The 26,168-nt window shown below is 38.5% G+C and overlaps 2 protein-coding genes across 12 annotated transcripts in view; both read right to left on the bottom strand.

The window, feature by feature from the left end:
* The window catches only part of LOC108140328 (potassium channel subfamily T member 2), a 124,049-nt gene that overhangs the window by 44,936 nt on the left and 52,945 nt on the right, over positions 1–26,168 (bottom strand). For 3 of the 11 annotated variants that reach the window (XM_041707758.1, XM_041707759.1, XM_041707765.1), the window contains exon 1: positions 23,649–24,585. The exons of 1 other annotated variant lie outside the window; for it this stretch is intronic. In XM_041707758.1, the coding sequence (XP_041563692.1) occupies positions 23,649–23,935 (287 nt within the window). In that variant the 5' untranslated portion in view covers positions 23,936–24,585. Of the gene's footprint in view, positions 1–15,693; positions 16,478–23,648; positions 24,592–26,168 lie in introns of those variants that run through there. 7 more of the 11 variants (XM_041707762.1, XM_041707757.1, XM_041707755.1 and 4 more) reach the window with 6 other exon arrangements.
* On the bottom strand, positions 11,225–13,202 carry LOC108134649. The gene has a single exon (XM_017255042.2). The coding sequence runs from the start codon at positions 13,004–13,006 to the stop codon at positions 11,225–11,227; it is 1,782 nt and encodes a 593-aa protein (XP_017110531.2). The 5' UTR covers positions 13,007–13,202.

The following is a 26,168-nucleotide window of genomic DNA, read 5'->3' on the forward strand; positions in this document are numbered from 1 at the left end:
AGGCCATTTCTTAAGCTTCAAATGCGTGCCAGGCAGCAATTTTGCCATCTTTTGTGCCACTTAGACCGGGCCACTTGCCATTTGCCATGCTGCTTTCCATTGGCCACTTGCCTCGGCCCTGGCTGCAGCCACAATAATTTAATTCTCAATCCCCAAGCTCGGTGCTGATTAAATTTAACCATTCTATCGGCTAAAAGCTCCAAAAATGAAGTATACGTATATAATATGCTTAATTAATTAATTAATTTTGACCAAAGTCAAGCGCCCAATCTCCTGAAAAACGACACCCAGGTGCCCATCTGCCTAGCTGCTCGCTGCCTAAATATAGAAGTTGCCCCCCCAAAACGAAAATCAATATGTGATACACTGAAAATTGCTCATACGCCAGGTGTGCGCTGACGACGTAAAGGTAATGAAATTTCTTTGATTATTAGTTTTGTTGCAGTTGCAAGTGACAAAAAACGCGACATCTAGTCAACTCGCACATGCAATATGAGACGTTGGCGTTGGCCTCCTTTGCCCCTGTTTGGAAATTGAATTTATGGCCAACACACATACGCGCACACATACACAACAGCAGCTGCTGCCTGGACAGTTTACACACATTTCGTGTTTGGCAAACTTTTCGGTTTGGACCACTATAAAGCAACCCAGAAAACCCCAATCCAAGCCAAGGAACTTTCCCCATCAGCCATGAGCGTATAAGTTTATCCCGGGGCTTCTGCTTTTCGCATCAGCTATCTGGCTACGATTTTTTATGCCAAAAGTTCAAAGCAATTTTTAAAGATCAAAATGCCAAACGGAGACGCCGGTAAAGGACATGGAGCAAAGAACTGAAGGACCAACGGACCAGTTAGAAGCCGCCAAGGGACCAAGGACCACTTTCGAAGGAGAAGCCACAGAGAAATCATTTCATTTCAATTTATTTTCCCATTTCCATTGTTTTCCCTGGTAGTTACCACTGTTGTTGTTTCGTCTTCAAATCCAAATTTGTTTTGCTGTGTTGGCATTTTCACACCGCACAACCACAGGGTGGGCAATTTTCCAACAGAAATCAGAGATTACACAAGATAATTCGACCAAATTACATGTATTTGTCTCTATGGATGTTTATTTTGCTGTGAATAATTACAGACTTGGTTTTTACTTTTGAATAATTTCTCTTCGAACTCGATAAGAAGTAAGCACAGAGGAAATGTCAATGAAGTGTCTCTAATTGACTGAGTGCCAAAAAGTTGTGGCATAAAAGTAATTTAAACTCACAAAGACACAAGAATTACAATATTGAAGTCTTATCCTTAATTTCCTATTATCAAAGTTTTGTCTATCATTAAAGTTTTTCTTAAATCAAGATTACTTAAAATTTCCCGCAAACAAATTTCTGACTTTAATTAGCTTTTAGCCCATAAATTGTGACACTATTTTTAGCGCTGCAAAAAAGGTTGAGCTCATTAATCACAAACATGCCGGCTCTTAGCACAAAAAAGATACGACATAAAAGTAGCAACGAACTTAGCAATGCTCTTTGTAAGGGCCAGTAATTGTGGAAAATATTTAGAGAAAATTAAATTTAACAATATGTAATTCTACACTCATAAAAGTAACATAAAAAGTATTTGAAACATTTGAAGAAGCCAAGTTGTCGTATTAGTTAGATATGTATTTATGATCACACAGAATTATGCTAAAGAACCAGCCAAATAAGTAATAAAAACCTGGGTGGCAATTATGAAAAATCTCACCAAAGTGGAAACTATGCTGAGGGTGTTTGTCAGCGCAAATTAATGCTTACGGGGAGTGGCGACCAGGGCAGAATGGACCACTACTTGGCCAAAAAAAGAAAAGGTGACGGCAGTGTGAAAGGAAAACGGCGCCACTTACTTTAATTGCAGCCAAGTTACCGAGGTCCTGAGCCCCGTGTCAGATTCGTGACGACCAAATACACAAAGGAGCCAGAGCCAGGGCGTCTCGAGTAATTAAAGCACCACAGCGCACCGCATCCATTGCAACAATGCGGCTGGGGCGGTGTTAAGTTGGCCAAAATGCCCCTGCATTGTTGGGTGGCATTTCACGCTTACGGTTTCGACATTTTCGGCACTCAATTGAGCAATTTTAACTGACAGAACGGTAGCCCAAAAGGGCTTTATTGATTACCGGCTGCCATTCAGGCAGTCTTCTTCTCTTTTTCGTCCTTTGACTTGGCTCATAATTGGCCTGGCACTAGCTAAGTGCTAACCGTTTCGCAACAGGGCCGTTTAGCTCCAGTTGCGTTTAGTTTAGTTACTTTTATACGAGTTGCCACCGCACTGGGGACGGACCCACTCTCCCCGCGGAAGGGGCAAATGGAAAGCTTATGAATGTTTAAACAACTTTCAATTGCGAGAAAAGTTTTCAATTTTCGTTGTAACTTTTACTCGCTCGCCATGGCAATGCATTAACAAACTTTAATTAATATGAGCGAAGGGGCGTGGGGCTATCGATTCGATTTGAATGTGTTGCCAGCTTGTCTAAAAGTTTTCGCTTAAAAGGTTCCCCCGAGCAACAAGTTTTTAACTTTTCTCAAAAACAGAGGCAATGTGATTTTGTTAAAAGCTGAGTGAGCTGATAATATGTATTTGAACTGAGCAGTTCATTAAATTTATATGGGTACTTTTAATAGGAGAAAGTTTTTTAGCAAGCAAAATCCACATAAGCGATAAACGTGCCGTGTACTGGCTTTAAACCTTTGTCCTGACTTAAATATTTAAGATCAGTTATCGTTACGAACCCTAGGCCAACCGCATACCTATAAATAAAGAAATCAGTATACATCTCAGCATCTCAATTTCACATTTTTGTCCTTTGCAACTTCTTCAAGGTGTTCTTTTCTTGATGTTTGGTGTTACAATTTCATATTGACAAGTTTAAGCACTCCCGGGCGGTATACGATTACAGCTGGATGTCTAACCCAAATACTTTGACGGCACTTTGCTGTTACATCTTGCCCACTTTGCATACGTTTGTCAAATCCAATCGAAACCCATTTCGCCCGACATTGCGGATCTGCTGAAATTTGAGACTCCCCGTGAATATCTAACGAAACCAAGCGAAACATAGCAGGAAACCCTGCTGCGGCTGGGCGATTAGCAAACAAGATGGTGTGTCGCAGGGTGCGACTTATCCGACGGAGGTGAGGGTTAGCTCGCATAAAAATGCAATGCGTTGCCTGGAAACGGTAAAAATGTGTCACCAAGGGATAGGGAAAGAGTCCATTGCCGTCTGAAAGAGGATGCAGTACAGCAGTGTAGAAGTATAGCAGTATAGCAGTATAGCACTACAGCAGTATAGGACAGGGAGCACTTGGCCCGGCAACTCGTATTCGCCCAACGTTCACTGGGTAAAAACGCAAAATGACTTTAAATTGAGAAATCGCTTTGTGTGCGCTCTGTTCGGTTCGATTCCGCTGTGTTGTCGCTACGTGCCACTTGAATGCCACTCCAAAGGCAGGGGGACAAATGAAGTTATGCAGTTATTTCATTGATTTCCTCTGTACAGGCCAATAAAGACTGTCCTTAGTGGCGCCCAACGTGGGGCATGGCCGGGTGCACTTACTGACGCCCAACGTGGGGCATTTCAGAATGAACTTACTCAAATTAAGCGTGCCAAACGTGAATGCAAAAACACCTTCAGCTGCAACACACTTAAGCGGCAGAAATGAAGCTTAAGCGCCTTTCTGTCTACCAGAAATTCCATCTGCACTCCGCTTGAGTGACTTGATGCTGTCGACATGCAGCGCAAATGAGTTGGCTAATGTGACAGAGAGCGAAGAAGGCCAAAATTTGGACAAAAGCCAGACGAGAGACGTGGCCTTGACAGGTTGGAGCGGGTTTTATGGCTGATTTGGTCGCAGGCAAATGCATTTGCCACACATCAGCAGCCAAATGCGTTGCGCACGTTACTCATACGCCCCATAAACAATTTAAGGGCATGCATTAAAGGCCGCACTCCGTGCCACTCCCACCACTTCCAGCGAGCGCAAAAACATTCAGCTCATTAAATATTGAACACGAATTTATGACCAACTGGAAAATACACATAAACAGAGATAGCGACATACAGAGACAGTGAAAGCGAGATAGCGAATTCGCAATTTGAATTTAGTCCTGCGAATTCGTTGAGTTTGCTATTCCCCTAAGGAAAGCGAGGACTCATTATTATTACGCAATTTAAATTTTCTGAATGAATAAAAAATAACCCACAAGAACGCGAGGCGAGTTATTAATAAAATATGCCCCGGCCGCTTCACACCGATCCAATCCTATGCGAATTCCAAGAAAGTGCCTAACTCAATCAGCGGCATATGAAATTTCCCTCCAGGTTAGAGCCCAACAATCCCTGTACGTAATAAATTCAATTTACTTTAGCCAGCGTTTGTTTTGTCTGGCTGCGCGAAATGAAACACTTACAATTAATATTAATTTGCGCTTGGTCCGCAATATTTAATGCAAAAGTTTTGTGCACGTCAATTCGCATCAGGTCGGAGCGGCCACATAATTGTCACTTAAAAGCTTTCACATGCTCTCTCTTTTTTACTTATTTATCTTGCTTTTTTTCTCAATTATCCACCTGTCAGTTAGCATTACCACGTGAGAGCCGCAATCAATGTGATGTCGGAAATCGGGTAAATATGGCCAGAATCCGACAACTTTGGGCATATAAAAACGACATAGTCAATTGCATTATCTATGGATGTTGAGCAATCACTTGTTTTTTTAAATTAGCTATCTAAAAATCGGGGCTTTTCTTTTTCATTTTTTTTTTGACAGCCTAATTCATTATTTAAGCTTTTATATACATATCTATGTCTATTTTTAATATTTCAAAATTATAAGTTTGATACTTTGACAGTTTATGTTTTCAGTACTCAATGCATTCCTTTTGCTGAATTTTCTTTATGATGTACTTCCCTCACTAAGATGCTAAATATACTTTGGGAACGAGAACATTCAATTTATAATTTTTATTAAATATGTAGCATTCAGAGATTCTCTTATTAGAGTAGCTTAAAGAAATTGAAATGTTATTTTATCAGGATGCCAAGCCTTGATTCCCATTTATTATTCCCTAAATTTTGCAAAGCCTTCGAAATTACCGGCTAATGAACCCCTTAGCCGAGGCTAATTAACAAACCTTTCCAATTATAACATCTACTTACTCTATTACCAAAAGCAGCGTATGATTTGCCGGTTGGCTGCAGTCTAAAGTGAAAACTCAAAGTTCCGAGCCAAAATTAATTATTTACTATTAGGGGTTGGGGAAAATTTACACTTTGCACGTCACAGGACCAGCTGTGACCGCAGGATGCCAAGCTGCCGAGCTGGCCGCAAAATGCCTTTTGCTTGTAAATTATAATTGTTATTAATTTTTACGAATTTGCATGATGACGATGATCAATGAATTACCGCACGGGGGCCACGGCTGGTGTTGATTAAAAACTTTCCGGGCGACAAAATCGATGATGGAATTAAGTAAACAATCAATTTGCGTCGGCCAGGAATGAATGAATGAATGAATGAGTAAATGAATTTATCCCTAGTCCTGGCAGTCACTAAGCAAACACTAGCCCCCCTGTATCCCTGATCCTTTGGTGGGCCACCCCTTGTGTTGGTATTTATGGGAATAATGAAAGTTGTTTCTGTCCCCCATACAAGCAAAACGCATTTGCCATTGTTTGTGGGGGTGGGACTATGGAAAGGTAATTCATTTGGTGGGTTCCGATGTCCTGCTGTGCCTGCTAATAAAACTTGTCCTGCACTGCGAGGAGTATAATTAAGGACGTGGCAGTAAGATTTTCCAATTTTGGCGGACCCTTCGTTAGCTCCCTAGGCGATTTCTTCAAGTGTACACAGTTTGGACAGCCTGTTGCTTTTAATACAATAAAATGGCAAACTCATCGCACTTAGCGAGGCCTAAAATATTGTGGGGTCCTTCGAGGTGGGTCCTTGGACCCCCCCCTCCCCCGTGTCAATTGTCAACAGCCATTATGTGGCCCAAAAGTTTGCCATCCCGTCTAAATATAAAATTTCATCGCTGCACGTGTCAAACAAATAAAATGCCAAATTTACAGGAAAAATAGTTGCGCAAAGTTTGGAACAAATTTCTTCAAAAACTTTTCTTAAATAAATGATGAGCTGAAGGTAGTTTGTGTGTATATCTGGAGTTCAACCCACACTTGTAGACTATTTGAATTATTGAATTCTTGTAAGTTTAAATTATTATTAAGAACATAAGTTTCACCTATTTGTATATGTCAGCTCAAAAATTAAAATAAAAATCATTAAAAATAAACGTATTCAAATAAGCACACATACTTAATTGAAAATGTATTTTTATTTAAAGCGCCCTTTCATTGTTTTTGGTTTTATAGTAATAAACACCTTGACAAAAGCAACAAAAAATTCTAAACAGAGATAACTTCTCCGTTTCTCTGCATAATGTTAGCAAATTTGGATTTGTACAATTACAACCCTCATTTATGGCTAAAGTCCGTGAGAATTGCTACAGGTTGAGATGGTGGTGCCTAATTATTCATGCATAAATTAGAAAATAAATTGTTGACACGGGCCTGAAGCGAGAACTCTTGGCCTATATCTTCGCTGTCAACATGTGGCTCGCAGCGTTTAAGCCAAATTTAGGTGGCACAAACTGCTAAGGCGGCTCAAGCATGTTTCAAGGCTCGTGTAAACAAATTAAGCGGCTTAGGATTGCATGTGTAGAGCTGCCTTGGCTGCTTGTTTGACGTTTGTCGCGCTTTTTGTAATTAAAACACTTGAAGAGCGCTTGAAAGGCGTTCTAATGGAGCCATTTGTTGGACTTACAAGGATTTTATGGAAAAGTATTATGAAATTAGTAACGTTAACCAAGCTCGTAATTAATTTTATACGATGTGCTAATGTAAACAGTTTGGTTTCTCCTTAAAAAATGCTGAAATGCCCTGATTGTACGGGCTTAAATAATTTAAAACGAAAAAATTCCCCATCCGTTAACAAACTCAGCAATATATATATACTTAAGAGCTCCGCTCTGAAAGATGAAGAGCAGCCTGTGGAAAGTGCATGGCAACTCCTCTGCATAAATTATGCAGTTACGCATATCGATGGCATTTTTAATTGAACTACCACGCATCGAACGCAACCGCAACGCAATAAATGGAGGTAAACTGGGTAACTTGAGTTCGTAAAACGGTTGAAATTTAATTAAATCAATGTGTTGATTTAATTGAAATGCAGTGTCAGTGACAGTGGCCATCTTAATACGCCTCGCCGGGTAATGCAATTAATTAACATGATAATGCACCTCGTAAACTGCCACAGCTTGAACTGACATCAGTAATTCTCGGCATCCTTAGATCCCTTAAAGCACAAAACAATGTTGGGCTTGTCCACATATCATGTCAAATATCTACTGGGATTGCCGGACTCAATTATTCGAATGACAAAGTTAGCTTGCACATGACATTTAGAAGAAATGCTGAATGTCTGGCTTGACTTCATTTTTTGATGGATTGTTTTTGAATTTTTTGTAAATATATATATATATATATATATGTAAATATATGGAAAATGAATATAAAATTTAAAAAAAGAAAATGGTAGTTAGTATATATAAATATATATTATTATTTAATTCTCTCCTTGAGTTACACTTCAGCATTTACAGGGCTTTAAAGGACCGGGGAAAAACACCTTTTAAAATATAAAATAAATTATTGTACAATACAATTTTTTGGAAAACCAGTTTGAAATGTCGTAGAAAAAATTAAAAATTAAAATAAATATATTATTTTCGCAACGTAAATGATAACCAGACAACATTTATCACAAATAAAAACATTTACGTTTTGGTATCGCAAAATTAATTAAAGAATCAAACAGTAAAAAAGCGGAAACCCAATTTAAATTTTTTTCCATTGCTCCTTTTGAGTTTCAGATGACATCAAATTGTTTTAAACCATTACAAAAGTCATAGTACTATATGCAATGGCAAAATTTGAACCGACTACGCGTTGACAGGCTGTCCATCAAACTGTCTCTTGTTTCTTCGGCTGCAATATGTCGAACGGTTTGTTTGTTTACTTGTATGGTCCTTTGTTGCAACAACAACGAAATCGGGTCGAAACAGGACATTTCGCCACTCCCTCTGCCTCTGCCCCTGCCCGTGCCCCTTGGCCATCCAACTATCTGTGATTGTCATGCACTTAGCCAGGCCTGACATAAGCCGACTCGTTCCCGTTCCTTCGGCTGGAAAAGCTGTCAGCTGTAAATTTACGATTTCCAAATGGTAGGGGTAAAAAATGGTGGCGAGTATAAAGCATAATAAAAATCTTGATCCGCCACTGTGGAAATTTCAATTGCATTTTATGCTTGGATAATTGATGAAAATACCTCCTCGGCCTGACTCTTTAAGCTTGCCCCCAACTGACTGCAAGTCATTCAGCTTTGTTCTCCTCTACTCCTTTCCTCCGATTATATTTTTTTTTATTGCAGTCTGCATTGTCCTGTTGCCGTTTCTCGCTTAATATCCCTGAGCGAGGACAAAAAAGAGGCGGAGGCGGATGGCGGTGACTGGTCCAGGCCAATATTTGACTTAAACTGAACTTTTCTAGCTCGGTGCGAGAAGAGCAGCTTTGGGGTTCTTTACTTTTCACACTTTGCCCAACAGACCCCTGTCCACATATCCCTGCCAGTCTGTTGGATTTTCCACCACACACTAGAAGAAAAAATCTAGCCAAATCTTAAGTTTCGGAGGTCTTCGTTTAATATTAAAGCTTAATTTGAAGATTGTCTTGTCTAGCATTGTTTAAACTGGCTGTTTGGTCACAAGCTTGCAAAATATGCATAAACAAAAATTACCTTTCTTAACATCAAATGTTATGGTTTCTGAAACCCACCTAAGTTGTTTCCCAGTTAATTGTTCATTGATTAAATACCCACCGAAAAAACCATAACCTTCTTCTCCTCTTAACTAACCTCTATTGAAAGTAAGGTATGTAAACTAATCTTATAAAGAACTAATAATTTAAAAGAATACTACCTGACTTATTTTTTTTACATAAATGTACATATTGGTAAAAAAGAAATTAAAAATTCTAGAAAATATTGTATTTTGTAGTGCTGCTGATGCACATTCATGCACCAAATGAGTTTGCGGCTGACTGGCCTACTGACGGTTTTAATGCGGTTAAGTGACCTGACCCAGCCACTTCTGCTGGTCTGGCATATTTTGATAACAAATTGACCGACAAACGCGAATGCTAATGGAATGCAAATGCAATTTCGCGCTGGTAAAATTATTTTTGCATTACCAGCGAAATTAGCTTTGAATTTAATTGAATACGGTCCGCAGTGGGATTCGCTTTAAAAAAGTTAATGTAAACATGTGGATTTTCATTCTAATGATTTCATAACCTTTACCTAGTACCCGTCAACACTCTTTCGAATGAAGATTGACATGCGAGGCGTCCATTTTTATGGCTTTCCCTTGGGAGAGCGCAGTCCAATCAGGAACACACACATAACACAAGCACACAATGTCAATCAGCAAATAACAATCTGACAAATGCAAATACCAGAAATTCAAATTGTATGCGATATAAATAATTCACGCCAAGTGAGAGGGACGGTAGCGGTAGCGGTAGCGAAAGTTGCTCATATGTGAAAGGTTTTGTTTTCTGCTCGCCGCTTTTCTCGGTTGTTCCGCTAGCTGTTACAATTTAAATTTTAATTTAATGATAAAACGGCAAAGGGCACAATCGTAACTTTAGCTGCGGGATTTCGCGTATTTTTTCACGATAAGTCGGGCATAAAGGCAACGCGTAAGTTGAGAACTTAAACCCCTTCCGAGGCATTCGGCAGTTCACGTGACGCATACGCCCTGTGGCCCCATGTATGTATCCTTTGTGGGATTGTGTCACCTCACAGTGTTTTTTTTTCTTTTGCCCAATTTTCGTTTACTGACGTCAATCGATTGATTTTCGAGTATGTTCTCCATTTCGATCCATTCTATCCCTAATTGCAGTTGACCAACAGCCAGACACGCTCGGCTCATCAAATCCCATCAATCGTATAATACAAATTTATTATGCAGTAATTAATTGTCGCACTTCAAAAATCGAGACAGTCCTAAATGCGGTCAAGGCTGGCTATTGGAACCCCGGTCACCATATGTCGACTTCTTCCCTTTTTCCCACACATAATCTGGCCAGCGGATATGACATAACCTCTTGGCTGGTGTCCCTTTGCTATCATAAATGCCGGGCATATCGTCACACATGTCATATGAGCCCCATTTATGACTGAGTTTTTATTGTCAGAGATCTGGGCTCTCAGATAGTCACGTTGACATTATATATTCAAGTCATTGGGCAATGAAATTATTACATATTAAACGAATAGCAGATACGCCTATTTTTAAGATAAGAAGCAACAAATTGTAATGAAAAAATGTTTAACATAGAAAATCAGCATACAAATACTTAATAAACAGTTTACTTAAAATGACAAAATAAAATACATTTTATAACTATTGAAATGTATTAAAAATGCAGTAAAGTATATATTCCCAATAGTTTGACTTTCCTATACATCAGAAATTTATTTAGGAACAAATGCAAATTAATATTATATTATAAATATTCACATGGCTGGCGGACTTTTGAAACTCAACTGTTTTCACTGGCGGATGTTCGTTTCGCTTTCAAATTCATATCCGCGCATCTCTGCACTAATGCCATTAAAATCTATCCCCCATCTAAAGTGCTCTGCAAACCCGCAATCAAGCTAAGCACTACGTATCCGCATTGTAGTAAATATTTCTATACATTTTTTTCCTTTTCACAATGATTAAGATACGTCCCTGTTAAGAATTGTTATGAAAATTCTTAAACTTTGTTAGAAAATAGATTATATTGTAATTTATTGCATATGTTCATAGAATTTATTGAATATTTTAATATCGGGCTATAGAAAGGGTATTCCTTGACAAAATGCATATTATGTGTTTTACATTTGGTATTGCTAAACAAATTTTTAAAGCACAGGGTAAATTATACTGTTTAAACTGTAAACATTAAATATTTAATTTAAAGTAGGGTGATAGATTATGTAATTTTCTTGCAAATTTGTTTTATTTATTTCTTTAAATCTTTAAGGCACGCCTGCTGATATTAGCTTTAACTCGAATTAGGTTAAAATATTCCTCTTCTCCAATCCACTAATATTTCCGCGGTAAATACACATAAGGCTAAAGTCCAGCCAGCTGCAAGCATGTACCAACCGCCTTTAAAATCCTGAAGATTTATGGGCTTAAATTGGGTCACAAACGGCAACCTGATATTTCGGGAATTCCCCACGGTGGACACCAATTCCCGAACTGCTTTTTGTACCCAGTAATTGTGCAGTCCTGCACTCCAGACTTGAATGGCATAATCCCGAAGGGCTAATGCGTAAATCGAATTCTGCTGCAGGACAGAGGAGTAGGTGAGACCACCGACGAGGTCCAGTTCCGGGGTCCTACACAAGGCCTTTCGGGTGGTATGCCTTTGCAGCTCCGAAAAGGGATCGTTTCTGTATGCGAAAGTCTGGTAGGCATAGCTAGTATTTAAAGCGGCGATCATTTCCATTTGCTCCCGACTGCTTGTGATCCAGGAATTTGACAAAAATGTAAATAGAATCTCGGGGTCCATTTGCTTGATCATCTCGTAGCTCTGGCGGTTAAACACGACGGTTAAGTTACTGTCGTACAGTTCTTGTAAGTTCTTAATATAGCGGTACTGCGGGTTTATGGTAATCAGATAGCTGGTTTGGCCTGCCGCAATGCAGGTCAACATTAAGCCTGTAAAACTCATTGTCATTGTCAACTGCCCCCTGATGGATCGAACTTTGTTTCCAAGCGGAATCGACATGCCCAAAAGGCAACATAGCACTCGCAGGTTAAGCACCATGCTAAGGAATTTCAAACGGCGACAATGGTGTCTGACTCGATCACTTATGGTTCTTAAAATTACATCCGCTGAACTAAGAAGAAAGTATGAGCCGAAAAAGAGATAGGTTGATGCAAGGCCAAAGACGGCAAAAAACAGGTCAAACAAAGAAAGCTCTCGCCCACAAGGCACTGCTATGGAAATCGCCGTCATTCCCAAAAACGACTCCACTTTGCTCACGTTTGGGTATCTGAAGTTGAGCAACTCACCAGTCATTGGTAGATCCAACTCACCCCTGACTGTTTTCTCTATGAGATCCACTTGAGAACTTTTTTCGTTTAGGGGCCTTAGCAATTTCAGCGTGATATTGCGCCTGTGGGAAAAGTCTTTCAACAAATGGTAAACGTAGCCACTGGATCTGTTCCGTCCCGTTTGAGGATCTATCGAGAAAAAACTTCGAGGTGGCACCATGTCGGGCATTGTTTTAGCGATCTTTCCCATAAAGTTGTTCCAGGAAGCGGGAAAGATTTCCTTTCCTTCAAGCGGTTTGAAGCGGAACACTTCGAACTTTGGCTGGGGAAATGGAAACAATCTATAGATTTTTTTGGACTTTTCGATTACCACGAGATTGAGGAACTTGTGCTTTGCTGCCTGATGTGCGATGTCTTCGAGAAACTTCTGAGAAGGCAAGATCTGCATAAAAATTGCAATCCTGGCCTCTCTCATGTGATTGAAGTTGGCAGCCAGTGCTGAGAGTAGCAATAAATCCTCCAAAGAATCCATGTAGACAAGTGCCAGGAATTCATTATTGAAGTGGTAAAACAACTCAATTCTTTGAGTTTCATCCAAACACATTATGGGCCAGGACATGGGATACATTTCCTGCAGTATGTCCTTCCCGTGAACTTCCCTTTGCATCAGAAGAAGAGTAGAAATTGATTTTTCGTTGTGCACTGCTTTCAGAAATTCCTTTAGGAACAAAAGGTGTCCCATTGAGGAAACTACTCCGCTGACCAGTAAGCAAAGTAATATTTCAACTTTTTTCATGGCAATCGGACTTTTGAAACACAACTGTTGTCACTGGCGGATGTTCATTTCGCTTTTAAATTCATATCCGCGCATCTCTGCACTAATGCCATTAAAATCTAACCCCCATCTAAAGTGCTGTGCAAACCCGCAATCAAGCCAAGCATTACATATACGCAATGTACTTAATATTCTTATTGATTTTTTTCTTTTCACAAAGAGTAGGGATGCGCCTGGTCTTTTCACAGCCAACTTTTAAGAATCATTGTGTAACATTTGACTCTAAAAACACTTTTTACTTTTTTAGGGCTTGCACTTTAAGATCTAAAAATTAAACAATTTTACATATTATTGTGGATTGGATCTTAAACGATAGCAAACAGGCGCACACCCGGAAATTCCATACTTAGGATTTTAAGGCGAAAAGGCACTGCTGAAATCCCTAGAAGCGACTCCATTTTGCTTGACGTCTGTGCGTCTTAAGATGAGCAACTGACCGGTTATTGGCAGATCGAGTTTACTCCTAATTGTCCTCTCTATGAGCTCCACCTGAGACATTCTTTCCTTTCCATTTCATCGTTAGATTGCGCCTGTGGACAAACTCCTTAATCAAACGGTAGACACAGCCACTCAACCTTTTGCGGCCCTTTTGATGATCTCTTGAAAAAAATTCGTGGTGGCAACATGTCAGACATTGTTATAGCAATCTTTCCCATTAGTTGCGCCAGTGAATGGAAAAGATTTCCTTCTAGCTGTTGGTCGAATAATTGGAAGCTTGTTTGACTTTTCGATTACCAAGGAACTTCTTAGAAGGCATGAACTGCATAAAAATTGCAATCCTTGCCTCTCTCATGTGATTGAAGTTGGCAGCCAGTGCTGAGAGCAACAATAAATCCTCCAGACAATCCATATAGACACGAGCCAGGAATTCATTGCTAAAGTGGTAAAACACCTAAATTCTTTGAATTTCATCCACATAATGGGCCAAGATACAGTTTGTGGAGTATGTCATTCCTATGAACTTCCCTTTGCAAGAGAAGAAGAGTGGAAGTAGATTTTTCATTGTGCACTGCTTCCAGAAAATCCTTCAGGAACCTAACGGTGTCCCAATGAGGAAACAAGTCTAAAGAGCACTACAAAAAATTAATATTATAAATTTTCTAATAGCTGGCGGATTTTTGAAACTCAACTGTTGTTACTCACGACTGTATGTTTCGTTTTTAACTTCATTTCCGCGGATGCTTACACTCATGCCATTAAAATCTAACCCCCATCTAAAGTGCTGTGCAAACCCGCAATCAAGCCAAGGCTTACGTGTTATCCACAAACTGCGTTTTCATATTAAAATTAGTATGAATATTAAATTCAAGGTACTTTAACGCGTCGCGCAACCGCCAGGTTTTCTACATATTTAATTAAAGGCAGAGTGGGGCACAATGTGCCCTGAACTTGGGAAACTTTAGAGCACACATGTTTATGTCCTGCCATACGGTTAGTGCTTTTATTCCGGTTTTGGTTACTTTCCCCATAAAACCCACTCGAGCTGAAGCCCCTCAACGACATAATTTACAAAGCGCTTTGGCAGCTGTCTACCTCTGTTTCCCGTCTCCTTGCTCCTGTGTCCTGTGTCCTGGATCCTCGCTTCCGATTCTCCTGTCGCCTTACCGACACTTCCGGCTCTCCTCCAGGACCCCCTTATCGTTGTCAGTGACAGTCGGTGCTCGTGGATGCCTGAAGGAAGTGGAGCATTTCAAGCGCATTTAATGCGCATAATGTCAAATGCAACAAAGCAACAGAGACAACAAACCTCAGCACAAAACCACATTGGAATTCGAAGGGGTTAGGATATCAACTTTCAGCGGGGGCTTTGTTTTGCCAAAAGGGCAAACACACAACATTTATAAACAAGCTTAGCCAGTGGAGTTGAAATGAATTCCTTTATCTGATTATAACTTTTTAGCCATCTCGTTATCTGCTAATTAGGGATTGGTATTTTTAAACGAAATTCCAAGAATAAGAGCTAAGCAGCAATACTTCATTTGTACATCTCCACATTACATCTCAGTTACTTTACTAAAAAACTTTTGCAAAACAATAAAAGGTTATGTGTTTTAATGTTTAAATTCTTCTTTATAATAGGAACATATAAGTCCTCCCTCATTTAAATAATTTCCAGAATGATACTTGGTAAAATGACAATGCATTTTTGTAACTATTTGTTAAACAGACAAAATTATTCAAACTTATTTCCTTATGATAAAGAAAGGGTAGTGAGATAAACCCAGTATGTACTAACCGCACATACATTATTCAAAATATTAAGCTATATCTGTGAGCCCTTTTTTTCTTCATTCTCCTCTTTTCCTCCCGAAAACTACTTTATTTTTATTTCACCATCTTTAACATTTCCTATTACTTTGAAGATTCCTGAGTGCGCGACCAAGCCCAGATAAAAACTTGGCCCAAACTACTTTTTTGTGTAAGTATCCTACCCACACAGAGAAACTTTTATTGATATAAAAAATTACCCACGTAGAGCAAACAAACGGAATGGCAAAGCAAAAATTGTTAAAGACAACAGATCCGTTGTATCCAAGGCGGAAAACGGAAAGCGGAATACGGAATGCGGATACGGATGCGGATTCACTTTCGATTGCACACTTGAGTCGACAGCGGATATACTTGGGTGTGGAGGGGCTCCAACGTACCTTTGGCATTTTTCCGGGCACGCTGAAGTGTGGCTTATTGTGGGTGTGAGTTTCTGGTGTTTATGATTTCCTGTGTTGGCTGAGGATTTTTATTAACGCAATGCTGCTCTTCGCTGGCCAACAACGAGGCCCAAAGGACAACGCATTGCGCGAGCGCGGCATTGGCAATAAATTCACTGCGAAACTTTCGGCAACTTGGGGTTGTCCTCAGGTGGATGCCTGGATAAATTACGGCTCACGGGTCAACTGGCTGGTCACAGCCGCATTTATTTATGCACATGGATTTGTAGACAGCTATAAATTCGCACGAAAATTGCATAGCCACTTATATCATTCGGTGTGAAATTAAATATTTAACTCGAACTTGGTGATTTATTATTTTCTTCTTATTGATTTATGTGGGCCCTGTGGAAATAACACAGCAAACTACTATGACTAAGATTTATGGCAGAGTTTTTGGTTTTTTTTTTTTTTTAATTTAATTACTATTATTTACTAATCCCTATGACTAAAGATTTGACATCCCCTTAAAATGGCAGATGCAAATTTAATTAGCACTCCAGCGATTTCCGTTACAAAAATCTCGCTTTAGGAAAATGTCCACCGACACGACACGACACGACACGAACAATTGAACGAAACTCACGAACGCACTCACGAACACTCGCTCTCTCGCTCACTCTTGCGGCCGGCGGCGAGGGGAAAACTCTAAAGAAAACTCTGGCTTCGGCGGCGAGCGTTCGAGGGAAATCACATGTTTCATGTGCAAAGTATAAAAACAAACTGAACGCCGAGCGCGGAAAGCCGACAATTTCGACCGACTAACATATATATTTTCCCAATCCCGATCTATCTAACATGCCTGTTATGCCGGAGGATTTCCCAAGCGGGGGAAAGCTCAAAGCTTTCGCTTCGCTGTTAACGCGGTTAACAGAGCGCCCCACAATTGGGCCATGTTAGCTGAATTTTTTTTAACCAAGTTCCCACATAACTCGCACTCTGCGAGGGAAATGGAAATGAAAATGAAAATAGAAATAAAGATAGACAGTCGTGCAACCTCAAAGTGCAATTAACGCTTGTTTATGACTGGCACAGGTTCAGTTCACTGCGATTCGTCACCGTACTCAGTTGGAGATTCGAATTTCAGCTTAGCGGCCCGCCACAAATCACTTATGGAGCTATAATTAAATTCACAACCGCAACAGGTGAGCGGCAACCGCAAATAAGCTTGCGGCGGATTCAAACAGAATATTTAACCACAGATGTGTGGACAAAAAATCATAAATGACAAGCCGAAGCATAAGAAGAAATTATATAAGTTTTACACATTGTTGTTCATCCTTTACAAAGTTTATCTTATTGCTGCATAACCGAACACCAACACCAAAATCAAAACAACAAGACATTTTTAAAAGTGTTTTTCAAGATTTACAAAAATGATACGCTATCGCAAAATTTAGTATTCAATCCTGCAAGCCTAGGGAATAAATGTTTAAAAAAATATAAATGACTACACGCTACAAAAGATGAAACATTAAAACAGTAATGTTAAATTTAATTTTTGAAATAGGTATAGATAATATAACTTGTGCGATATTAAGAAGTTTAATAAGACTTCATAAAACAAGTAAACCTAAAAAACAAATGTATTATTGGCATATTTTCGGTAGGCTCGATAGATCAACAACTTTTCGGTCACTTCAGATATTATTTAGTACCTACACCTATGCCAAATAAGCCCCTTGGGTACTAAATCATACTTAGATAAGTGATATTTAGGAATCCGGAAAAAAACCAAATGTATACTCGCCCTTAGTCAAGCTGAGCCAATAAATCAATTGCAACCAAAGTCGGCCGGCACACAAGGCAAGACGTTTAAGGTTGGCGAAGGCATTCCTAGGCTGAATTTCATTACGAATGCCAGACACAGGGGCACGCAGCTGGATGGCCACTCAAGCCAAACAGTTTGCCAGGATTAAAGGACGAAAGGACACGGTGCGGTATTCAAGTAGCCAGCATGCGACAACAAAACAAGGCAGCTGCCTCCAGTCAAGTCAAGTGGAAAGTGGGCCTGGTGACAGGGGGCCAAAGTGTGTTAACATACTAATATTCACTTTGCATCTTAATCGTAGTTGTCCGGGCCAAAGGATGCTATTGCAAGGGAATGGTTTGACTCGAATAGCTAACAATCCGCACGGCAATGTCAACTGCCGTCTGTATTTGATATTATCAGCATTATGTGGACAAATTGATGATGATGCTTTGGCAGATATGGAAGCACTTATTGAGCAATTTAACAGGTCTTAAAAATCAGGAGTTATTACGTTTAGTATAACCATCGATATGATGAACATTAATTAAATGAAGATATGGGTAATTTGTCATAGATGGATAAGATTGATAATGGAATATAATTGAAAAAATATGCTAAAATTATATATTTTTTTCAAATGATATATCTTATTTGTTCGTAGCAATTAATAGGATTGTCAAACAAGAAACCAATCTTTATATGAAATTTAAGCCTTTATAAGATTGACTCATACACTTTAACATTATATTAAAGCGCCATCTTTCGCTTTCTTGAAGTAGATGAAAGTCTCCAAATTAAGCTTCGAGAACCAAGTACAATAAAAGCTGTATAGCCGTTAAAATGGGAACACTGACAGTGTCCTTTGAACAATACTCAGCTGGCAATGCTTGCAAGCTCTCTTTATGTTTTTCACTATCCCCACAGCTTTCTCTCTTCCTTTCTCTCTCTATTTCCCCGTTCATTGCAATCTCTTTCTATAAATGTTCCATCTCTGTTCTTTGAGCTTGAACTGCGAATAACAAGGGGAAAGCATAAGTAGCAAGAACACGTGGTTGAATTAAATCAAGAGAAAAGTTGATGAATTTGTTGAAAGAGAACGGCTCGATGGTAAAATTTCAAAAAGAGAAAACTGAGGCATTGGGAAATGGGGGAAAAACCCAGAGGAAAACATGTGCGACCCATCGGTTACATCTAGGACAGGGAATTGCTGGGGCGCAAATCGCATTCATGGTAGATGGAATTTGCACTGGCATCTTCACTGGCACATTCACTGGCCTTTTCCCTGGCCTTTTCCCTGGCCTTTTCCTTGTCCTTTTTCTAACCAGCTTGGCCTCAGTTGACCTACGATGGCCTTCACTGCTACTGCATTTGCAGCTGCTCTCTCGCCTAATTGGCAATTTCAGTGAAAGCAAATTGTCGTGGCCGCTAATGTTGGCCGCCTCTGTTGGCTTCCTGTTGATTTCAGATTAATGAATTTAGCACACGCACAGTCTAAATGTGGAAAATTAATTTTGAAATCTAGTTAATGCGTAAATTTCCCATTGTTAGGACTTGTTGCATTAATTTTTTAATTAAATCTTATGACGCAACGAGGCGTATACGTAACGGGCGCAATGACGCCCGCCGGAAAGTATGCTGCAAAAAACACTTTAACCATCTAAAGAGCAATGCAGTTGAATGGTTTTATCCTTGTGGTTATGAATAGCGAATAGTTTAACGGGGTTGAGAGGGGCTTTCCGACGGAGTGTGCTTGGAAAATGTTATTAAGTTGTTGAGCAAGGCAAACCCGTTCACGATTTATTGAGTTTGCTTGCAATGCGAACTAGTTTTTCAAATGGATAAGTCCATAAATTCATGCCAACGGAATTTGTCTGCTTTATAATCTTATGAACTGTGGATTCGAATATATTATTCATTTTTGTCGCAATATTCACTAGCAATAAAATAAGAAAGCTTGGTATGTTCAAGGATCTTTAAAAGTAAAAATAATAAAACCTTTCCTCGCAGTTGTACGCTTTTCTTTTTTAACCAAGAAGACTGCATACTGACATAATAAATAATAATTCGCCTAAAAAATACCTGTTGATCTAGTGTTAAATATATTATATATTAAAGAATTAATTTACAAGCTAAAGCTTACCAACAAAACAAAAGTTAGGAAACTGTAATTTTTATGAAAAAAATTTGGTACTCCTTCTATGGTTTTATTCTAAAAAGAAATGAACCATTTATCAAAGCACTTTTTTTTATTTATATAAGAATGTCATTAAAAACTCCAGCGATTTAGCAAAAAAATTAAAATCTACATATTTTAAATACATTTCAGAAAATATATTCATTATCTTCTGTATTTATGTACTGTATTAAAATACTGTCGTACGTAAGTTGATATTGTCCTCGTGCTGTTCTCTTTTATGATTTCAGTATTTTCGTCACAGAAACACACAATTTTCTTCAGAAAATCGCTTCATTTGCTGTCTTTGCCCACAAGGGCAAGGAGCCCACCGGCTGAGAAGATTAAGCCGCTAATTGCAAACGAATCGTTAGACATTGGACTGACATAGATTACCACTCCTACTGATTGTTAAATATTTCGGGATTGACAACATATATCCCAGAGCAGTACAACTGCGAGGTATTCAAACGCGCACGTAAAACACAATTAGGAGGCACTCCACGGGGCAGAGCATAAACATAACATAAACAATGCGAAAACATTAAACATAACACTCGACGCATGGCAGGCATAACGAAATGCCCGCCAGGATGCGCGAAGCACACGAGATCTACACCTGCAGGACCCTAGGGGGAGGTTCGTCCTTCATCCGTGATGATTTGCGGCATTTTTTATGAATGTTTTATGTGTTTGCGAGGGTAAAATGAAATGCGGCCGACAAAAGCAAAGACCACTTCGGTATGCGAGAAGTCATTTGCAAATTTCACAAATTCCTTCGAGGAATTTGCCATGGAACAACAAACAAAGACAACGGTGTTCTTTCCCAGATAAAACATTATTAATAGCGTTCTCGTCAAGGAGCAACTTCTTGTGCGCCTCCCACACAAGCAGCCAAGTTTACACATGATAAAGTCTATTTTCCACCCACATATCGTATTTATCGTATACTTACCGCAGACAAGGGCGAAAATCTTGCGTTAATTTAGACACTTTTACTCACCTGAAAAAGAGGAGATAAAAATTTATTAAAATCAGTTTATACTGGAAACAAATATCCTTTCACAATAATGTTATCTTAATACGTTGTTGTTTTGTAGTTTAGTATTTTGATAACCAACGCAGTTAAAGATTCAGTTAAATTCAATAAAATTATAAGGTCTCAAAAACAAGCTAGGGTTAATTTTAAATGACGTTTAATATTTGTAATATATTTGAAACATTTTTTTCATTAAAATGGTTTTAGGTGATGATATCTGTTACTTAACGAAGTTTTGTTGCAAATATTCTTATTTTTCCCTGTGTAGACGACCGTTTAGTGGGTGTGGCTAGAAACTAAAGCTCTTAATGTTCTTTAATAGCTCTTGATATATGAGCCGGTGCTGGTGGCGTTTCTGTCTGGACTTTTATGGGCCATTGTTATAGGATTTTTTTCTAAAGAGGTAAAGCGTTGTGTGCTTAATGCAATAAAGTGGCTTAAACGATACAGCAGAGACTTGGTCAGAAGTAGAGCATAGTTGAGATCTCAGCCACGAAACACCATTAAAGAGCTGTTAACTCTATCTAGCATTCCACTCCCCCATTTTACTTTAGCCGGGCGATAATCATTCATTTCAATTACGCGCTCAGCCATTAAATAGGGTAGAATCCATTGTGAGTCCGGGCTTAATTAATGGTTATCGCTGGTGACTGAGATTGCAACTCACCCACTCACTGACAAGCCAATTGCCAGGATGGCAGGCACCTATCGGTATAATCACCAATCAAGGAGGTGCCGATCTACACACCGCAAGGAAGTCAAGACCAAGCATAATTGAGTTATTTACTCTAATTGGCACATACAGGCTGATGACGTAAAATGGCTGAGCTGCAGGAAAAAGCCACAGAAGTTTGCCCAGCAAACTCACGGGCCTCCAGACTTGTTGACTCGGCCCACACCATTGTACCACTCATATTTCATTCAAAAATTTCAGAGGCAAATTTCCGGCCGGCAGCCACGTGCTACATCCTGCCAACCAAACTCAAGCACATTGAATAGCAAATAAGCTGGCCACAAAATTTAACATTTGTTGCTTGAATGAATTATGGATACCAACTTCAAGTCCTAGGCTTGATAGCTTTGGCCATCTTTTATCATTATTTTCGACTAAGCACAAACGCCTATAGTGTCTGGAGCTCATTTCAACCCCAATATCTAGATCTCATTATAGCCCTTTTGGGGGAGAACACAATAATCACAGATAGCACTGGATAAAAGGATAATAAAAGTCAAAGTGCTGAAACTAAACTAATATATCCTCGAGGCTGTCCTCGCAAGCATAAACGATTTTGCGTGGGTGTCAAAGTTGATTTAAGCTATTCCCAAATATTTAAGAGCCGAATTCAATGGCACTGGCACATGGTGTTCACACTTAACTTGCGTATTTTTGTGAAGTTTGTGGGAACCAATTGTTTGCTTAAATGGAATAATCTAATAAAAAAATACTTTGACATCAGCTTAGATGGCACTTAAGAGAAAATATGCAAACACAATTTTATAATCGACAATTTGAATTTTAAATAAACTTTGTGTTCCTAAGGAAAATTGAATTTAATTTATTAAAACAACCAAAACCTTTTAATAATTTATAAGAAACCACAATCTACAATACAGTCATCTTTTTTGTAAGCCAGATTTGGGTGATTTTTAAATTATATTCGACAAAATATACTCAAATTATCAATTGGGCCAATCCATGGTAATAAGATTCAAATAAAACATTGTGATATTTTTTTAAAAACACGTCTTCTTATAAAATCAATACGTACTTTATATTGATTTTATATACGTCCTTGACAGATTAGCTGTAATCAGATGGGGCTTATAACACATCGTTGTGTGTCACGTATCCTTACAGAAAACGCACAAGGAATATTCTCTTTTGTCAGGCCTTAAGGCGCATAAAAGCAAATATTTATGTAGATTTCAGCGCGCACGCAATCAGCCTAAGAATACTGAAAACATATAAAAGCGGGCGTACAACAACAACTGGAAACCATACCAGAAACCTTTGGTTTATACAGAGAAAATATCATAGCTACTACAATATATATTTATATATATAAAAAAAACTTTGTTTTTTGAATTGCCATCCAAAGACATTTCTATGTCAAATACTAAACCTATCCGATTTGTGGTTTCTTGCTGAAAGTATTATATTTTAAGTCGATCTAGCAATGCACGGAAATCCCTTACGTTAAAGGAACTTCGATGCAACTTTATTAAAGGTATCGGAGATCGAGTTCGGATTATGTCATGTAACTATCCTACAAACAGTAAACAGAAAATTCGGCATAACTTGTGTTTTTTTTTTAAGTATATGCATAGAAGAATGTATCAATGAGAATCGGTGTGTAAATGTTAAAATCTTTACTTTTACAAAATATTATAAAGCATATCTTCAACAATTGTCAAAGAATGCATAACTTAATGCAAATTTTTGATTTAACTCTGTTTAAAATCAAGACTGATTTTTTTGTGCTTAGGCTTTTAATCAGAACGAGTACCGTGTAACAAAAAAAACTGTATCAACTCAAAATAACAATTTATCGTTTTCTTACCTTGAAGCGGACCAATTGATAAAAAACAAGACGTCAAAGATATAAAAACTAAGAAGTCTGCAAAGCAGTAATATAAATCTGTCTTCATATAAAATAAATATTCTAAACAGTATAATAAGCATTGAACTATTAAATCCTAGAGTTTTTAAAGTATGTTTACTTAAGAACACGTTGTTTTTTAATAATAACAAACAGGAGGATAATTTGGCTGCCAATGAAACTTGCCAAATAAATGATGTAAATTATGCAACTTATGCCTGCTTAAGCTATCTTTCTCTGTTGTTATTGCTTAACTTAAACCGATTTAAGGTATTTAATTTTCTCCAGTGTACGAGTAACTAGAAACCCCAATTCCGGCCCGTCACTCACCTTTCATCCAGACGCATACTGCTGCGACTGATGTCACTCCAAACGGACATGGAGCGCGGTCGCTGGAAAATGGACTTGGAGAAGCGCCGGACCGCAGGGGCGGGGGGCAGCTGCTGCGGGGGGTAGCCGGCCAGGTCGTTGAGGTCCTCGTTGAAGTTGACATTGCGCTGCAGGCGGTGGTTGTGGGAGGGGGGCGGGGATGCCCCCGATTGCATCGAATAGCTGCAGGTTTGATTATCGTCCGACATGCCCAAAGCGGTGTAGCTCACTTGGAGCTTCTGGCTCATTTCCTTCGGCAGGGGGACAGTTCGGGATATGTGTGTTCGATTCGGGCCAGGTCTGTGAGATCTTGGCCTACATAATTTGGCTTTGGCTTTGGCTTATGCACTGGCACGTTGGCCCACTGTCACTGGCACTTTTCACTTTTCCCGGGCACATTTTGTATCTCAGAAAAGCAGCAAAGGCATCTGCACCGAACGTACACTGCGGAACGAATAGTGCAGACTCTTTACGCGAAGGCTTGTTTATTGTCTGCGCTCATGACATATCCGACACTTCATTAAGCACAATCAGCCCAAACAATTGACTGTCTCGCTCTTTATCGTTCGATCCCGCTCTCGTCTTCAGCCACATCGCTATTTTCTGGAACTAAGTGACAGTGATAAATTGCCGACCCAGCGACCTTTCCTCTATCTCACACTCGCATGCTGCTTAATTGACTGCAGTAGACATGCAGCACGCAAAAATTTGCAAAGTTTAAGGTTCAAATACCAATCAGGCAGCCATTCAATCAAAATACTTGAAAATCTTATAGGGAGATTTTTCAATCGGTAACCAGAATTTTTCAAATTTTTTACATTACCCAAATTTTAATTTTACCAGTGGAAACTAATTGACTCAATTGGTTTTAATAGTTCTGATTTTTAATGCTAAAAAAATATGTATTTTAAGTATTGTTCATCACGTAAATATATTACGCACAAAAGTATTTGCTTGATTAATTTAATTATATAATAAAAAATATATATTTGTACGCAAAGCTTTACAAACACAACATCAACAAAAACTGTTTTGACATATATATTTGAACGCTAATTTAATTCATACAAATAAAATATGGAAATATGTCAATTTTAAATGAAATTGATGAATATAATACATTTTTCTGTAGCATCCCTCAAAAATCACAAACAAGGCAAGTAAAATTACTTTTATTAAAATAAAAAAAAGAAATAATAAAAACTTTTGGCTTAAAGATATACAAACAAGAAAAAGATGAAGTTTTTGAGTAACGAAAGGTTTTTCTTGCATTAACTTTATTTTCTATCCGTAGTCTTTGTAATTAATCCAATTTTTTTCATTATGTGTCCCCAAAATAATTTCATTCACAGACCCCTTTGAAGCTTAAATGAGTTTGGGGCGTGGCGAATAGCGCTTCTCATCAGCATAATGAAAAATAAATTTCAAAAGGAGACACACCCATACGCACCCCAAAACAAAAAGCTGCAGTTTTGCCAGATGACGCGAACGAGGAATGAACTAAATTAAATTTTTGTCGACTGCCTTCGGGACGCTCCCATTTTCGGGGCTTCTGCCGTTGCTTTTACTGCGAAATTATGTTTTTGCCCATTTTATGCAATATAAACAAACACTTTACTGTACTCTTTTCGGCTACTTGAGTTTTATGTTTTGGGCACAACAAATATTTAAAGAATTTGCTGACTTAAGTGTGTTGAAAGAGTCCCGACGGCCATTTGCATGCTACACAATAACTTGCCTGACTAAGTGCCACAATTAACAAATGTAAAGAGTGCTAAACTGGATGCCACGCCCACTTTTTCTTAACCAAAACTTAAGTGGTGCACGCGATTTGCCAGCTAAAGTTTCACATAACTAAGACATTAAATGGCCTGAAGTCAAGCAATATCAAGGGATACGGATTTTTGGGGGGGAGAAATGTTTGGGCGACACTTGCAAGGTCATGATTACAAATGTGTTTCGTTAAGCATACTTTTTGGGTGACAGCCAAATACAAAACGAAAAAAACGATGAAATTTCAGTATATTGACAAAGATAATAGATTTCTAGCAGTCACACGAGGCCTTCAAAATAATAGTGTTCTTATCCTGTATAATTTATCTTATTTTAAGACTTAAAACATTTTTTTATTTACTTCAGAGACTTACTAAATACTTTTTATTTTAGAAATCGAAAAAGACAAATTAAATTGTGCACTGATAAAAAAATGGAATAGTTAAAATAAATATCTGACTATTGCATTTTATACCTAATATTTAAATTAAATATTAAATCATAATTTTAAATACATTGCGTATTAAGTGGCATGATTTAATATTTAATACTTTAATGAATGTTGAAAATTTAGATGAAAAAAGTTCCTATTTAAAATTAAAACTAGTCATGATTGAAATAAAAAAAAACTAAAAATTCTAAAACGAAGGTCTCTTAAAAATACACCTATACACCCATCAAATATACTTCGCACTTCCCATTATTAAA

This window comes from Drosophila elegans, unplaced genomic scaffold (assembly GCF_018152505.1).
Source record: "Drosophila elegans isolate 14027-0461.03 unplaced genomic scaffold, ASM1815250v1 contig_183, whole genome shotgun sequence".
Lineage (NCBI taxonomy): Eukaryota > Metazoa > Arthropoda > Insecta > Diptera > Drosophilidae > Drosophila > Drosophila elegans.